Source organism: Phyllostomus hastatus, unplaced genomic scaffold (genome assembly GCF_019186645.2).
Source record: "Phyllostomus hastatus isolate PE091 unplaced genomic scaffold, TTU_PhHast_1.1 phas_scaffold_1224, whole genome shotgun sequence".
NCBI lineage: Eukaryota > Metazoa > Chordata > Mammalia > Chiroptera > Phyllostomidae > Phyllostomus > Phyllostomus hastatus.
Genome location: NW_025334008.1, coordinates 199,655 through 216,065, shown reverse-complemented (window position 1 = coordinate 216,065; position 16,411 = coordinate 199,655). Strand labels below are relative to the sequence as shown.

At 57.4% G+C, this 16,411-nt stretch overlaps 2 protein-coding genes across 2 annotated transcripts; one reads left to right on the top strand and one right to left on the bottom strand.

The window, feature by feature from the left end:
• On the top strand, nt 1–8,550 carry KDELR1 (KDEL endoplasmic reticulum protein retention receptor 1). Its single transcript, XM_045856402.1, has 5 exons — nt 1–285; nt 949–1,049; nt 1,241–1,399; nt 4,533–4,785; nt 6,074–8,550. Exons 1-5 carry the CDS (start codon nt 195–197, stop codon nt 6,106–6,108), a joined length of 639 nt encoding a protein of 212 aa, XP_045712358.1. The 5' UTR covers nt 1–194; the 3' UTR covers nt 6,109–8,550.
• Nucleotides 8,551–9,363: 813 nt separating this feature from the next.
• On the bottom strand, nt 9,364–16,184 carry SYNGR4 (synaptogyrin 4). Its single transcript, XM_045856482.1, has 4 exons — nt 16,056–16,184; nt 10,695–10,932; nt 9,897–10,036; nt 9,364–9,597 (listed from the first exon to the last, which is right to left on the bottom strand). Exons 1-4 carry the CDS (start codon nt 16,146–16,148, stop codon nt 9,364–9,366), a joined length of 705 nt encoding a protein of 234 aa, XP_045712438.1. The 5' UTR covers nt 16,149–16,184.
• Between the last annotated feature and the right edge of the window lie 227 nt (nt 16,185–16,411).

Genomic DNA, 16,411 nt, shown 5'->3' with positions numbered 1-16,411 from the left:
CTCCCTCTTCCCAGCTCCGGCTCCGCCACCAGCTCCCGCCTCGGCTCCCCCTCCAAGAGTCCCCTCCCAGGAGCGGAGGCCACCCGAGGGCCCCTCTCCCGCCCTGCAGCCCAGCCGCCCGGCCAGAACAGCCGCCCCGGGGGGCAGTCCCCCAACAGCCTGCCTCCCTCCAGCCCTGCCAGACCCCCCCAACCATGAATCTCTTCCGATTCCTGGGAGACCTCTCCCACCTCCTAGCCATCATTTTGCTACTGCTCAAAATCTGGAAGACCCGCTCGTGTGCCGGTGAGACGTCCACGGGAGCGGGAGTGCGGGAGCGAGTGCGGGGGACATTCCACGACTTGGGGAAGGGTCTGGAGGCACTAGGAGGAAAGGTCCCTCCCCCTACAGCTTGCTGGGGTCCCCCCCTCCCAGGTCCGGGGTCAGCTGGGGGTCAGCTCCCTTCTTCAGACTTGGGGTGCACACAGTTTGGTGAGGATGGTTTCAGGCACCCAATTTAGCCTCCCCCTGCCCCACTCTGGGCAGCACTGGGTTCCGGGGCTTGAACACGGACCCGTGGCAGGCAGGGAGGTGGCTGGGAGTTGGTGACGTGGACCGTGGCGGCCAGGAAGAGAGCGGGAGGGAGACAACAGGTTCTGGGGGCGCTGAGGGCAAGTAGGGTTCTCCTGAGGCCCCACCTGAAGTCTGGACTTGGGAGGACCCTGAGGGGACTGCGGGTGGCCATGAGGCCTAGTCTGGGACAGAGCCTCGGGCTGGAGTAGCTCCGGAGCCGGCCTGCCCCCTGGCTGTGGACGGTGGGAAAGGGCCCTGCTGAGGCAGGGCGGGCTGAGGAGGCCTCCTGGGACAACTGCACTCTGGAGCTGTGTGCAGGCTCATCCCAGGCGCCGGCCTAGGTTTATTCCCCCTGCAGCCCACCCACGGACTCCCCCCACTCCCTCTGTGCCACAGGGATTTCAGGGAAGAGCCAGGTCCTGTTTGCTGTAGTGTTCACTGCCCGCTACCTGGACCTTTTCACCAACTACATCTCACTGTACAACACATGCATGAAGGTAAAGCTCTACCGCTCCTGCTGGGCCGTCCTGAGGGGGGAGTGTGGGTCCCAGACTTCTGGGTTTGAGGGAGGAGGTGACAAGGTCCCAGACTCCTGGGACTGAGCCTATTGGGGGCACAGACCCCAGGTGGGGGGCACAGGCCCCACGACCACGAGCTCAGGTGCCCTCCTCATCGTCCCCGTCAACAGGTGGTCTATATTGCCTGCTCCTTCACCACAGTCTGGATGATTTACAGCAAGTTCAAAGCCACTTATGATGGGAACCACGACACGTTCCGGGTGGAGTTTCTCGTTGTGCCCACAGCCATCCTTGCGTTCCTGGTCAACCATGACTTTACCCCTCTCGAGGTAGGTTCCCTAGCGGGGGTCCCTGTCGTGGGGGAGGGGCTGTGGCAGCACAGCTGTTGCCAGTGGGCTCTCAAAGGCCTCCCTCCTTCTGCAAGATTTGCTCAAACTTCCTTATTTTAGGACATAAAGTTCAGTTGCACGCACTCTGGAATCTGGTGACATTAATGCAACAGCAGCGGCTGCTCACTGTGTGCCCGATGCCACTCTGAGTGTTTCATGTACTTTTCACCGCAGCCTCACTTCACAGATGAGGACACTGAGGCTGAGGGGGTCGAAATGACTCATTCAAGGTGAACTGCCTAGTGAATGGCTCAGGAACTGGGGACAGAGGCTCTGGAGCCAGGCCACTTGGATTTGTTTGGATCCCAGGTCTGCGACTTTCTGTTGGCGTGATCTGGGGCTCTCCCTGCCTCACTGTCCTTATTTACAAATGGAGACCGGGCCAAGTGAGGACTGACTGAGATGGCACAGCATCGCCTAGTGGTTAAACATGGAGACTCCAGAACCAGAGAGCTGGTATTCGAAGCCCAGTAGTGGCCATGGGACTTTGGGCTAGTCAGTTTCCCTGCACCTCAGTTTCCTTGTCTGTGAAATGGGGATAATCAGTTCCTACTTTGGAGGTTCTGATGAGGGGTTGATATTGGTAAAGCATGGCAAGGAATTTCTATGTTAATGTTTCTTCAGCGACTGAAGTGTTTAGTACCATGCTGACACTTTGACTCCTAAACATTAGCTGTTGTGGCTTTTATTTTGTGGCATTTTGGTGGCACCTGTGCAAAGTCCTGGGAGGGATTTTGGGAGGGCCTGCGCTCTGCTCTCCTGCCTTGTAGGAAGCTGGCCCTGAGCAGCCAGATGGGCTGATGTTTTCAGCAAAGGCCCCCCAGTTTGGGGGTTTTCCCTCAGAGATCTTGCTTTAAAATGTGGGCTACAGATTCAATGTGTATTTCTAAAAGCACCCTGTAAGGGCTGGACAGACCTGGCAGAGGGTGACTTTGGCCCCACATCCCAGAATTGTCAAAGGGAGGCTGCACCGTGCTGTGGTGGGGATGCCAGGCTGGGCTGCAGGCCCTGGGCTTTGCAAACATATCGTCAGCACATGATCCGGGGCACTTACCGAGCTGGCCCATTTTGCAGAGGGGGAGACTGAGGCTGGGGGAGGCAGTAGGGCTTGCTCCAGGTGGAAGGTGCCAGACCAGAACCCAAGGCTTTTTACTCCAGTGTTTTCGGTTCCCTCATTTAGAGGAGGAGGCCCCTTGTGTGAAGTATTGGCACTGACTGAGCGTCGGGCTCCCCGGCTGGCCGTTCTAAATCCGCCAGCCTCCCGTCTGAGGATGCTGTCCCTCAGCCATCCTCACCCCCATTTTCTGGAGAACTAAGTTGAGGCTCAGAAAGAGAGCTCCCAGGGTTCGAACCCAAGTCCACCTGCTTTCAAAGGCTTCACTCTTAGTTGGTGCATACTCAAAAAATTATTTTTAACCACAGAAGGAAGCTTTAAAATTTCAGATGTCATGAAAAGATAAACGTGATGAAAACGTGGCCTCCCATGTCCCCCAGGTTACGATTCTCATCCCAAGTGTGACCCCAGGGGTGGGTGTGCATCAGTGGAATCGGTCACTTTTCCCAGAGCTTCCACTGACCTGACTTGCTAAGAGCCTTGCTGGAGGATTTGGAATAATTACGGGAGCAAACGCTGGAGTCCAGCTGCCTGGGTAGGAATCTACCCACATTTTAGCTGTGCGACCTTGGGTCTCAGCCTCCTCATCTGTATGATGGGGATAAGAATAGGACTTACCTGATAGAGTGAGGCAGTAGCCAGTCAATGCTGGGATGGGCCCGTGGCTGATGCTCCGTGAGCATGTGCTGTTATGAATACATCCCGATGTTGCCCACTTGCCCCCCACAAATGAAAACAGCCGAGGAGGAGCTGTCCCTGCCACCTGGCCTTGTTCTCCGAGGGGAGGGCTTGGCGTGTCTGCGGATCACGAGGTACCCCAGATGGGGCTTTCAGGTGACTGAGGCCTGAAAAGGGGCCGACAGGTGTCTGCAGTTTCTTCTCCCCCTCCCCCAGGGCCTTGTTCTGCTCACGAGAGATGACCGTCACTGGTTCCTAAATGGTGGCCTGTGACAAACACATGGGAGCTCTCTCCTATTCACTCATTCATTCATTCATTCATTCAGGCATCGAGTATGTGCCAGGGGTGGGGTCATTGCAGGGACAAGATGGAGGACCCTGAGCCCCATGTTTTGGGGAGGGCTGCCGGGAAAGAGATGAGACCAGGTGGTGTGATGGTCCCGGGGGGGCGGGTGGCCAGGGAAGGCCTCCCTCCGTAGGTGACTGATGAGCTGAGCCCAGGAGGAGGAGGAAGAGGCAGCATGTGACCATCTGGGGAAAGAGCTGTGGGATAGCAAGTGCAAAGGCCCTGGGGTGGAGAGAAGCCTGGCGGGCCGGCTGGATAGGAGGCCTGGCCGCAGCCCTGGGTCCAAGGGAGGGGAGTAGGAGACCAGGCTGGACTGGGGAGGGCCTGGAGGACCAAGGTTAGATTTGGATTTTATTCTGCTTGTTATAAGAAGTAGCTACTGGGTGTTTTTAAGCCAGGGAGCAACACGGTCTGATTTATGTCTCTAGAGACTGCACACAGAATGTCGCCCTTACCAGGGCAGGAAAACATCTCCATTTCAGAGATAAGCTGAGGCTCAGAGAATCTGGGTCTCTCGCCCAAGATCCCATAGGAGGGAAGGCTGGGAGCCGACCTCCTCACCTGGCCTGCCATTTGGAGAGGCACCATTGCCACGTACTCATGTGCGCCGACTCTGAACCCTTGGTTTGCAGCCCGGCTCTGCCCCTTGCTACCCGCATGGTCTTGGGCAAGTCCCTTCCCCTCTCTGGGCCTGTCTCCTCTGTAGAACGGGGGTGCTCGTAACAGCACCTCCCGTGTGGGGTTGTGTTGAGGTCTACATGGGAGCAGGTGGCGCAGGCAGAGCACTGTCTGGCACACGGAAGCACTGCTGTCACGCCTTGCTGTCCCGTCCCCTCTCCAGCACTGCTGTCTGCAGCTGCCACCTGCCCCTGCTCCCGCCCTGGCCCCTCCCGCCTGGTCCTGCCCTCTGCCCTTGCTCTGTCTCCTCCCTGCAGATCCTCTGGACCTTCTCCATCTACCTGGAGTCGGTGGCCATCCTGCCGCAGCTCTTCATGGTGAGCAAGACGGGCGAGGCGGAGACCATCACCAGCCACTACCTGTTCGCGCTGGGCGTCTACCGCACGCTCTATCTCTTCAACTGGATCTGGCGCTACCACTTCGAGGGCTTCTTTGACCTCATCGCCATCGTGGCCGGCCTGGTCCAGACGGTCCTCTACTGCGATTTCTTCTACCTCTACATCACCAAAGGTAGCCAGCGTGGGGGTCGGCCTCAGGGGTCCTGCTCCCTCCCCAGTTTTCACGCTCCATCGCCCCAGCCCCCATCACTCATGGAAGGGAGATCACTCTGGGAAGGGACAGCTTCCTCCCCACATCCCCAGGTCCCAGCACCACCCCCCCCCCAACAGGAATTCAGCCCTCCAGCCCTGGCCTCCCTAAGGACCAAGGAGTTAGCTCTTCTCAGCCCCCATGTCTCTGAGGGAAGAGAGCGAAGCTGCTTTCCTGCACAGGCTACACAGGGGGGCTTCCTCCTTGGACCACACAGACCAGGCACCCCTCTCCCCAGCCCTTGGGTGTTTGTGGGAAGAGGAGACAGGACAGAGAGGGGCATAGGTGGCCTCTGACTTTTCCTATCTGGCGATTTGTCCTAAGCCCTCCTCCTGCCCTGAGATCTGTCGGCGTCAGTCTGACACCCATAAAACAACCCCGAATTGCCATGTCCCCGGCCAGAGCAGTGCTCAGAGAAGGGAGGGCCTCGTCTCTGTTCATTGATCTCTGTCTGCGCCCTCAGGGACTCAGGCCCGAGATGATTGAATGAGTGATTGATTCATTCATTTACTGAGCACTTTCCACATCCCTGGCCAGGGCTGGGCTCTGGGGATGCAACAGTAGGAAAACAGATAGACGGAGGGAATCACCTCCCCTTATGAATCCAGCTGGGGGAGACGGTGGGAATGAACAGGGAGAGAGAGGTGGCTGCAGGTCGCATGGAGAGCTGGGCCAGAGGAAACCAGGGGTGCAAGCCGCTGTGAAGAATGAGGGGCTGCTTTACATGTGGGGCGGTCTCCGGGGAGGCCTCTTCAAGGAGGTGATTAAAGCGGAGACCTGAGAAATCAGGTGCCAGTTGGTGTGAAGGGAAGAGGGGACAGGAGGGTGGAGGCCTAGGGGCAGCTCTGGGCCCCTCGGGATTAAGGCTGGGAGGGCGGGAGGTGGTGGTCCCACCTGCCGAGCGAGCCCCAGCTCCCTCCTGCCTCCAAGGCTTCCAGCCTGAGGCCTTCCGGGGTGGGAGGGGCAGTCATCACTAGGTGTGGGGCCTCCTCTAGTCTCAGTGCTCAGCCCCTAGGATGGGACCAGGGTTCCCCCACCCCACCTCTCAGTAACTCAGGCTGATTTCCACAGTTTATAATCCTGAGTTGTGGGGCCAAGCCTCCTGGCATCTCTGCCCATCCCCGTGCCCCAGCTCCTGCTCTGGGTGTGGGAAGCCGTCCCCACCAAGGGGTCCCCATGGTCACACCTGCCCCCCTTTCTTTCCTCACAGTCCTGAAGGGGAAGAAGCTGAGTTTGCCAGCGTAGCCCTGGTCCTCGCCATCCCTCTCCTCGGCAGCGGAGAGAGGCAGAGGAAGGCCACGAGAGACGAAGAGCCTTCCTGTCCAGGGGTGACTTTTTTAAGATCCAGCCTTTCCCCACTCCCCATCTTCCTCCTGCCGGGTTTCAGGGGGTGGTGGAGGACCCGAGACTTGGGGAGCTCAGGACCTGGGCTGTTTGTAGTTTTTTGCCTTTTAGAGAAGAAAAAAAAATCTTTCCAGTATTTAGTTTTTGATTCTGATGACTTCTTTCTCTTCTAGTCTCTGGCTCTGGTTTTATAAACTGTTTCAAGTATCCTGTTTTGGGGAGGGGGGCCCAGGGTGGGAGCTCTTTTCTCTCTCCCAAGCCCCTCAGCTCTCTTCAGATCCTGCCCCCCAGCCCCACTGTTTGCCAAACACTAAATCGGCCTACGCCCACCCTCCCGCCTCCCACCCTGGCTGTGAACACGGCCCCTGCCCCCCAAACTTCTGGGTTGGGGAGCGGGAGGAGGGGAGGAAAGGTCTCCCCTGATTTTTCATAATAATTTTTTCCCAGAGTTTGGGGTTTTTTAGTCTTGTCCTGGTTTTGGGGGCATTTAGGGGGCTGGCTCCAGGGTCACCACGACTCAGCCACCGTGTTTTTTGTACGGAATTGATGGTTGATTCTTTGTTCTCTTGAAATAAACCGAGGAAAATGACGCCTCTTTCGCTACTCCTTGCCCTCTCTCTCTGGCGCTTGTGGGGTCCCACCTGAGCCCCTCTCTCTGCTTCTGCTTCATCCCGTTGACCATCCGCAGGCGGCTGAGGCCTGGGAGGAGCAGAAAGAGGAGAAACGGGGTTTCCTAAGACTCTGGACTGTGCCCTAACTCCTCACGGTCCCGCTGGGGAAGATGCTTTGGAGAAAAAAATCTCGAAGATTCTCCCTATCCCTGACTGTTGTCCCGAATCTCAGGGTGACAGAGGACCTGGGGTCACCAGCAGGCAGCCCCTATCCCACCCTTGTCTGGCATTTTGTTGAGCCATTCTGTTTTCTTAAAAAAAAAAAAGAAAGGAAAAAAGGAATCAGTTGCCAGTCTTTACAAACCAGAGTTTCACATCAAAATCTGAATTTCTGAATTCCCTTGGGAAAAAAAAATCCGTCCGCCTGATAATGCCAGGTCCTCGTTTCTGGGTGGCAGCAGAGCCGAGTGGACAGCCTCGAGCTTGTCTCCACAGTCCCCAGGACTCGGCCCAGGGGTCATTACCATTTATTATCCGGGCTGGCACGTCATTTTCTGCTTTTGTTTGTGGAGTTAAAAGGAAAGGAGATATTTTCCTTGGGTCCCTCCACACCCAGCCTGTTTACTTTACTGCCATTACCTGCCGGGCGCTTGGAAGCTTTGGGGTTGTTTCCCCGGAATTAGTCAGACTCCCTAGATATCCACTGAGACCTTCTCTAACCGCCCCCAGATCTCCAGCAGGATGGTTCTGGAAAGCTTCGGGGGGCAGGTAGCTGCTGTTTTCTGAGCAGCTCGTTCGTTCCCGGCCACGTGTGTTCTGTGGAGGAGCCCACCGGACCCTCTGCACCCCTCGGGGGTCCCTCTGCGGAGGAGGAGGCCGAGGCTCGGAGGGTGGGTGGGGGAGGTGGGTTTGTGCCCCGGTTTCCTGGTGCTGGGGCCTCTTTGTGTTCAAGGCCACTGCCGTGGGGTTTTCCAACCATTTGTGTTTTTCTTTCTTTTAAGCCAAGGGACCTTCTGTTTAGAGGAATGTTGCCCAGGGGCCTCATGTGGAAAATGCAGGAACAGGCTCCTAGCGTGGATCTGGGGCTGCGAGGCGGCCCTCCTTGAGTTCGGTCTGAAAACCATCCCTGCCAGTCTGGTCCAGGTCTCTGGCTTCCCCGCCTGCACGGCTCGGGCCCAGAGACACTAAGTGATGTGTCCCAGTTCCCCGGGCCAGCGGCAGTGCGGACCTGCGGGCCAGTCCGCCCGCTTCCCGCCTCGCAGCGCCGAGCTCCGCTCCACGGCCACCATCTCTCCCTGGTGCCCACGGGGACTGCGTCCTGTGTGTCCTGTGCCCCGGGACTGAGCTCAGGGCCTGCCCCGAGGGAAACCTCGCGGAGGGACTCCCCACAGCTCGGTCCCTTCATCCAGTCTGTAAATGAAGGCATGCTCTGCGGGCTGCCATGACCTCCGTGCAGGGGCATGTGGCTTGGCCAGCATAACATTAAAAGAAAAATTCACATGAAGGGATGTCTGAATGCTCCAGAAAACTAGAAAAACCCAGCATGGTGGCCATCGGCCCCTCGGGACCGTCAGCACTTGACATGTGGAGAGCCCAGACTGAGATGTAAAATAGGCAAAGGGTTTCGAGGCCTAGGTATAAGAGAATGTAAGATAGCTAAGAAATTTTTATATTGATGACATGTTGATCATATTTTGGATATACTGGGTTAAATAAAATATATGAAAATGTTGCTTGTTTTGCTCTCCTTTTCTCACTGTGGCTACTAGAGTACCTAGAACTCCACACCCAGAGGCTCTCATTCTGTTCCCTGGGGCAGTGCTGCTCGGGGCTCCCCGGGCTCTGGTGCTGGGTCGGGGGTGCTGAGCGAGGGCTGCCCCTTGGACAGGGCCCCTGCCTCCACTCTGCACTTAATGGGTGCTTCACCCCCTGGGGTCTTGTGCTTGGCCCTACAGACAGGAGCCCTCTGTGGACTGTGCCTAAGTCCCTGATGAGCTTTGGGGGTTCTGGAGGAAAACCCCTTCCTCCAGCATCTCAGCCACTGACTCCCCACTGCCTGTGCCTTTCGTGACTTGTCACGCAGCCTGGCTGTGAGTTGGGTCCTTTGTCAGTGGGGAGAGTGAGAGAGCCTGGGCTCTGGTGTCAGCAGCAGGGCTCATCCCGGTGTTGGCCTTGATTCTCAGTGCTTTCTCTACCGGCGGAAGCATTCTCTCTGAACTTGAACTCCTCAGCAGTGCAGTGGGATGCCTGGCGCCTCCCTGCCATGGCTAATGTGAGGAGCAGAGGGCTCAGCGTGTGGGGGGTTCAAAAGACATGGCTCCTCCCTGTCACTGCCTCTAACCTGCCACTTCCACGGTGACACCCAGATGGCAAGCCCAGGTAGCACGGGCCCAAGACAGAGACCCCTGAGGTGACCTTGTTGGCTTTCTCCCCACCATGGCCACTGTAGGAACCGGAAAGGGACAGACATGAGAAGGACAGAGGCCTGTTTTCAGAAACCCTTCTGGAGGGAGGATGAGCTCTTTACTGAGGCGGATGAGGAGGGCTAGTTGTCGGGCATCATGGCGAGGCGGGGCACCTTCGGGGTGGTCAGATAGGGGGACAGGGCAGAGCTGGCATAACTCATGCTGTTGGAGCCAGCAGTAGGCATGTTGATGGGGCTGGAGGCAGAGGGTGGGGAGAGGGTGGTCAGCACGAGGCCACCCTCATCCAGGGAGCGCTTGTAGGGGACCGGCGCGTCGTTGCGGAGGTCCTGGAGGGCCAGGTGGGCCTGGAATATCTGTGGGCAGAGCGGGGTGCGCTGGAGGCGGCTGGGGCCAGGGCGGCCTGGGGGCAGGGGAGAGGCAGGGTGCGCTGCGCCCGCTGCTCGCTCGCTCACTCACTGCTCAAGGGCACCCAGCATGATGCCTAACGCTGGCCTGCGTCTGCTCTGCTCGGAGGAAGGGGTGCCTTCTTTCCCATTTGCCCAGGAGTCAGGGAAGGGGCGGGCAGAGGCCAGGGGAGCTGAGTGATGGGACGGATGTTGTAGCCCCCCACGCCTGCCCCACAGAGGGTGCCCGGGGAGAGGCCCATCCTCACCCAGATGAGGATGGAGAAGAAGGCGAAGGTGATGGCGGTCTTGGCGCTGCTGCTCCCCAGGAGGAACTGTTTGGGTGGCGAGTGCTGCCACTGGTTGGCCAGGAAGCAGAACCCCAGGAACCAGGTGCCTACCCAGACGACTGGGTGGGCCGCAGGAGAGAAGAAAGGCGGGGTGGGGTGGGGGTGGGGAGAGCGGGCTCAGGAAGGGCTGCCGGGCTGGAAAGAGCGGACTGGATCTCTCCACGTGGCCATGGCCTTGCTCTCTCCCTCCCAGCCCTCCGTGAGGAGCTGCGCTGCCCACCATAGCCACATGTGGCTGTTTACATGCCAATTAAAATTTTTAAAAATGCAGCCTCATGGTCCCACTCCAAGTGCTCAGGGGCCACGTGTAGCCAGTGGTGCCCATATTAGGAAGTGCGGGTACTGAACATTCCCACCCTCACAGAGAGTTCTCTAGAGGGCAATGGACTCACTGCCCACCGAGGGCCCTCGCAGCCCTGAGATGTTGGGAATGGCCCTGTGTGGAAAAGGAAGCATGGGCAGGAGGGAGGCTTCTAGAATTGGCCCAGGGATCAGAAGACGTGACCCTTATACCGAGTCTAAAGGGTGGAGCAGTAACTCCCTGGGCAGGAAATCGCAGGTGCTGATGAGCTCTGAGAAGGGAGGGACAGAGCTTTGGGTCCCATGTGGCCAGCTGGACAGTGAAGGAAGGTGTCCCGCTCCCCCGCCCACGGGAGCTGGGGAGGGCTGGGAGCAGGAGCAGGGAAGCTGTGGGCGGTGGTGGCGCAGGGGTCTCACCAGCCAGGATGAAGTCCAGGAGCTGGAAGGCCGTCTTGAAGCGGGTGCTGGCGATGCGGTTCTCATGGGCGTCCAGGGCCAGGAAGGCCAGGCAGCTGAGGAAGGACAGGAGGCCAGCGCCCACGGCGAAGCTGCAGGCCACATGGTTGCTGTTGAGGATGCACTGGAGCTGCGAGGAGTCCGTCTTGTTCTGGTAGCCGTCGGTCAGCAGGGAGGAGAAGACGATGAGGGAGAAGACCTGCGGATGGGGAGCAGGTTCTGGGGCCCTGGATGGAGCTCGGTGTCTCCCCAAACCCCCTGGTCCCCACTGGGTTCCCTGTCTGTGGGCTGAACCGTGCTGTCCACCCACTGGACAGTTCCGGCCCTGTTCTCCCTGTCACAGCCCCCAATGACTTCCTCGTGCCCCAGGATAGAGCCCCAGCCCCTCAGCCTGGCCCGTGAGGCCCTGTGTGGTCTGTGCTCAGCCTGTGTCACCCACATACCCCTTCTGCACCCCAAGCTGGTAGCTGCCACCAAACCCAGGCACCAACATCAGATGCTTAGCACAGTGTCCGGGGCACAGGATGAACTCAGTGAGTGTTTGCCCTCACGAAGGCTGTCTTCCTGCTGTTCCTGTTTCCTCCTCTTGCCCAGCTTTGCTAATCACTATTCATTTTTAAAAATAAACATGTGAGACCTGGCTGGCATGGCTCAGTGAATTGAGCACAGGCCTGCAAACCAAAGAGTCCCTGGTTCAATTCCCAGTCAGGGCACATGCCTGGGTTGCGGGCCAGGCTCCCAATTGGGAGGTGCATTAGAGGCAACCACACATCGATGTTTCTCTCCCTGTCTTTCTCCCTCCCTTCCCCACTCTCTAAAAATAAATAAATAAAATCTTCAAAATCAATCAATTAATTAAACAAAATCTTCAAAATTAATTAATTAAAATCTTTGAAATTAATTAATTAATTAGTGAAATGGTCCAAAAATACAGAAAAATATTGAGAGAAATGTAACAAACCCTCAGGGCCTAATAAACATCAACTTTTTCCTTTTCAAAGCAATACAACCTCACTAAGAGGGGAGCCCTGTCTCTGTCGCTGGAACACACCACATGCAGCACACCAGTAGACTGGCCCTCCCTGGTGTTTATCTACAAAATGCCACTGACGTACTCCACAAGCACTAGCCTGCGCCATCCTTACAACCACCCTAGGATGTGGGTGCTACCAACAGCCCATTTTTTAGATAATGGCACTGAGGCACAGGGATGATGAGGAATGACCCAGAGCCACTCAGTCAAGTGCTAGTGCCTGGATTTGAACCGAGTTGTCTGGTTCTTCCATCTGCTTTAACCCCCTGCAGTACTGCCTCCACCTGGGCCGATGCCTGGAGGGCAGAGGTTCCTGTCACAGCCCCAATTATTTGTCCCAGAGAGTCGGAATGCAGTGCGTGGAGGTCCCCTCCAGATATGGAAGGAACCGGTGTGATGTGGGCTGGGCAATGGGAATGGATGCAGGAGGGCTTCTGGATGAGGTGATGGCTGGAAGGTGGGAAAGGTGAAGGAATGGGGACGTGGCCAGGAGGGCAATAGAGAGCCACGGCAGGCTCTGAGCTGGGGAGGGGCAGGCTCAGCTCTGGGTACAGGAAGACCCCTTTGGGGCCACGTAGAGACTAGAGATTGGAGGCCGGGAGGAGGCTGGGGCTTGGGATCAGGGAGAGAGACAAGGTTTGAGTCAAAACCAAGGTCATGGGGCTGAATTCAGGAGGAAATACGGTGAGATCTGAACTGCACCTTAAAGAATGAGGAGTGTTTCCAGCAGCCAGAGGAGGAAGGGCATTCCCGGCAGGACGAACCATGTGTGCTAAAGCCAGAGGCTGCAGAATGGGGCCCCTTCGGGGACTGGAGAGAAATCTACTGTGAGGGATCCGGTGTGAGAGGAGGCTGGAAGAACGGGCAGAGGCCCGACTCCCAGAGGCTGCCCACCAGACTGAGGGGCCTGGTCTGAGCAGCCATGGAAAGTGAATCTCTCACTCGGATCTAATTACATGCATGGAGGGGTTCTGAGCAGAGGATGGCCAGGGTCTGACCTGGGAGCTGGAGCACATCTCCAGGGGCACGACGGTTTGGACGGGCCAAGACCAGAAGCCAATGGATCAGAGAGACTGGTGGGAAGGCCCAGGCCAGAAATGTGGAGGCCCGAGCGGAGGCCCGAGCTGGGGCTCTGGGGAAGCCAGAGATATTAGGATGTAAAACTGGAGCAGGGGCATGATTCACATGGTGGTGCTGGGTCTGGAGTCGGGGAGCAGGAGAGGGGTAGGGGAATCCATTAGAATTTGAACTCCTTCTGGAAAGGGTGGGACCCTTCTATCCCTGGCACCAGAATGGACCTCAGCAAATGCGTGTGGAAAGAGGGAATGACCTTGGGCCCTTTTTTGCTCTTGCCCTGAGCTCCCAAGTAGGGCTGGGGAGGCAAAGGATCAACCTCTAACCCCCTCAGCTGCTATCCCTCCTCCTCCATCCTTTGTCTTAACGGCCTTCTCTGAAAGACAACTACAACAGTGAGCCCCCCTTTTTATCCAGCACCTCAGCCCTGATCAAGGGTATTCGCCTCCACTCTGCTTCAGGCTGAAGGACCGAGCCCACAGAAGGGGGATGTCCTGCCCTGGTGGTCTGAGGCAGAGCCACGCCAAGGGCCAGCAGGCCCATCGATCATGTTTGAGCCTGTATTCATTCTACCTGCGTCACCTCCCTGAAGCCTCACGCCAGCCCCACACGCTAGACGGTACTAATTCATTTCTCTTTCACAGGTGATAAATCAAAGCCATTACGGGGGAGTGGAAAGAGCCAGGTACGGTGGACTCTGCCAGCTGCGTGGCCTTGGGCAAATCACTCACTGCCCAGAACCTCAGTTTCCCATCCCGCCTCCATGCTGTGAAGAGGGCATGGGCCCTAGGGAGAGTTCTCAGCCATCACCCAGAAAGGGGAAGGAATGTCCTCTCAAGGTCGGTCAGTGGAGGGGACGGGTTGGCATCCAGCCCTCCCGACTTCTAGGCCAGTGGGTTGTCTGTCCCCTGACCCCCAAAAGCTTGGGCTGGGGCACTGGAGACGAGGGGAGGAGGCTCAGCCGGGCTGGAGGGACCCCACCCCTCGGAAGCTTGAGTCCAAACTGCCTTCCACGCCCTCTCTGGCCTGTCCCCAGGGAGGGAGCAAAGATTCATCAGTTAAGGCGCCAGCTGGCAGGCGGTGGTGAAGACAAGAGCACCAGCTGCCCAGAGAGTCCCTACTGAGGAGCCAGGCCAGGGGGGAAGGGGAGAGCTGGGAGGGAGGGCAGGCGGATGCAGGCGGTGGGCAAAGTCTGTGACCGAGCCGTCTGGCACGACCGGCGGCCCCTCCCTCCCCCTTCCGCACACCAGTCCGCACCAGCTGCGCCTTCTCCCTCGCCACCCGCCCTTCCTTCTGAAGTTTGGGAGGCAGGCAGATCCTTCTGACTTGCTCGCCAGCTGCATGATGTCCTTGGGCAAGTCATTCAACATCTGTGAGCCTCAGTTTCTCTTTGGGCCAACCAGGGGTAGTAACACCCGTGTTAGAGGGTCGTAGTGAAGAGCAGAAGAGGTCACGCCAGTGAGGAACCTGAAACTAGGATGTGGAACTCCCTTCCTCTCCTGGCAGAGAATGACAAGGGACATGAAGTCCCCATCACCTGAAACCCACCTCTTTCTTCGCTCACACGTAATGACTTGTCCCCATAATGATCGCTATTTAAGCCCTGGTTGGCTGCTATGGGCTGGCTCAGTTGGTTGCAGTGTTGCCCCTCATACACCAAAAGGTTGTGGGTTCAATTTCCGGTCAGGGTACGTGCCTAGATCACATACGGGAGGCAACCGATTGATGTTTCTCTTTGACATTGATGTTTCTCTCTCTCCCTTCTTCTCTCTCAAAAATCAATCATCATATCCTTGGGTAAGGATTTTTTTTTTTTTAAATCGCTATTTAACGAAAACTTTCCATGAGCCAGGCCCATGCTAATCAGTGTGGGGACATTAACTGGTTTCATTTTCACACTGTCTTTCCTGTGAGCAGGGTATTAGAGTCCTCTTGCACATGAGGGTACAGAGGTTCAGAGAAATTGAGTCACTTGCTCAAGGTTGCACAGGCACAGGGCAATTCAATAAGTTATGGATCACCTTGGGGCACTTTTCAGAGTGGAAGGTGGCACTACTGACAGCGACGGCAGGCCTGGGCCAGGTGCACCGGGGAGCGTGCCACCCGGCGTGGGCAGCACATGGCCGAGCCGGGTTTCTCAGCCAGGCCCATTTGCTCTCCTGCCCACAGGTTCCAGGAGAGACAGGAAGGGGATCCTCTGGATTAGGAGCCTGGGTTTGATCCGGGGTACCCCACCTTCTTCTGTGAGCCCCAACCAAGACTCAGCAGCTCCCTGGGCCTTGGGTTTCAACTCTGGCAAAGAAGGGAAATGGAGGTGGCACAGCGCAAGGCCCAGAGACGAGCAGTGACTGGCCCAAGGTCACACAGTGGAGTTCGAGCTGAATGAGGATTTGGACCCAGGCGCCTTGACTCTTTGGGAATGTGGTGATGATTTAAAAGATGCCTGTACGGCCTCATTTGGCCCAGTGCCTGGCACAGTGATGGCCCAGCATCTGGTGCCTTAGGTCTAGAATGTTAGATGTTCGTTTCCTGCCTCTGGGTACCACTCTCTTCCTGGAGGCCCAGCCCCTGCTCCTCTCCCAGTCCCTCGTCTGAAAGGAGGAAAATGAACAGGCTTTGGCGCCTCACACGCCCCAGTTTGAATCCTGGCCCTGCCTCCACCGGGCGACCTCAGCCAGCCCTGCGTGCCACAGTGGGAATGTTCTTCACCTGACCTGCACTGCCCAGCAGGTGGGCGACCAGTCACGTGTGGCTGTTGGGCTCCTGAAATGTGACTGGGGAACAGAATATCTTATTTAATCGCCGTGTTTTGGCTGTGTATTATGCCCACCCATGGTTTTGTGTGCGTTATACGTGGCAAAACACTGTGGTTGAAGTTGACAGAGCTGCCTGCAGCTTCCACCTTAGACAGTACGGCCTTTCAAAAGTTATTTAACGTCTCTCTGTTTTCTTATCTCAAAAACGGGGCTCACAGCACCTACTGGGAAGCATTGGTTCTTCTTATGAGAGTGATAAGTGCTTGGGGTAGCTCAGGACAGACAGGGCCTAGAGCTAGATGCTCAGTAAATGGTAACTTCAGTTCTGAGTCCCCTTTTGCTTCTTTCTGCCTGTCCGGCCCCTTCCTGCCCCCTGCTCCCTGGGCACTGTGTATCTGAGGGGCCGCACCCCCTCTTCCCTGTCCCCCATGGGGCGGTCGGGCCGCAGGAGGGCCTCACCCCTGCGAAGATCCTCCCAACCGTCTTGGGCCTCTTCAGAAACCGCACAGCTTCGCTGTCAGCCAGGTCCTGGAGGCTTTCAGGGATGTGCATGGTGGCTGTCCTGCTTCGGGAGCCCTGGGAGGCGGGAGAAGGGATGCTCTGCTCTCTCTCGGAGGTTCCAGGCCCGCCCTCGGGCTCGGCTGCTGAAAGACAAGATGGATGGTGGGAGGTCAGAGTCCCAGGCATGGGCGATGGAGCTGCCAGGGGTCCCAGGAGTAAGGGGCATGAGACAGGGGGGTGCTGGGGGGGGCCCTAGAAACGGGGTTGTGTGAGGTGCAGGGTCTGGTAGGGTTCTTAGGAGTCGGGGCATGGAG

Bases quoted from the DNA above. Each gene is read 5' to 3' on its own strand.
- KDELR1 (XM_045856402.1), top strand. From the start codon at position 195: ATGAATCTCTTCCGATTCCTGGGAGACCTCTCCCACCTCCTAGCCATC. The intron at 286-948 runs GTGAGACGTCCA...TCTGTGCCACAG, and splicing joins GAAGACCCGCTCGTGTGCCG to GGATTTCAGGGAAGAGCCAG. The intron at 1,050-1,240 runs GTAAAGCTCTAC...CCCCGTCAACAG, and splicing joins TGTACAACACATGCATGAAG to GTGGTCTATATTGCCTGCTC.
- SYNGR4 (XM_045856482.1), bottom strand. From the start codon at position 16,148: ATGCACATCCCTGAAAGCCTCCAGGACCTGGCTGACAGCGAAGCTGTG. The intron at 10,933-16,055 runs GTGAGGCCCTCC...CCCCATCCGCAG, and splicing joins TTGGGAGGATCTTCGCAGGG to GTCTTCTCCCTCATCGTCTT. The intron at 9,598-9,896 runs GTGAGGATGGGC...CTCTGCCCACAG, and splicing joins TCTTCTCCATCCTCATCTGG to ATATTCCAGGCCCACCTGGC.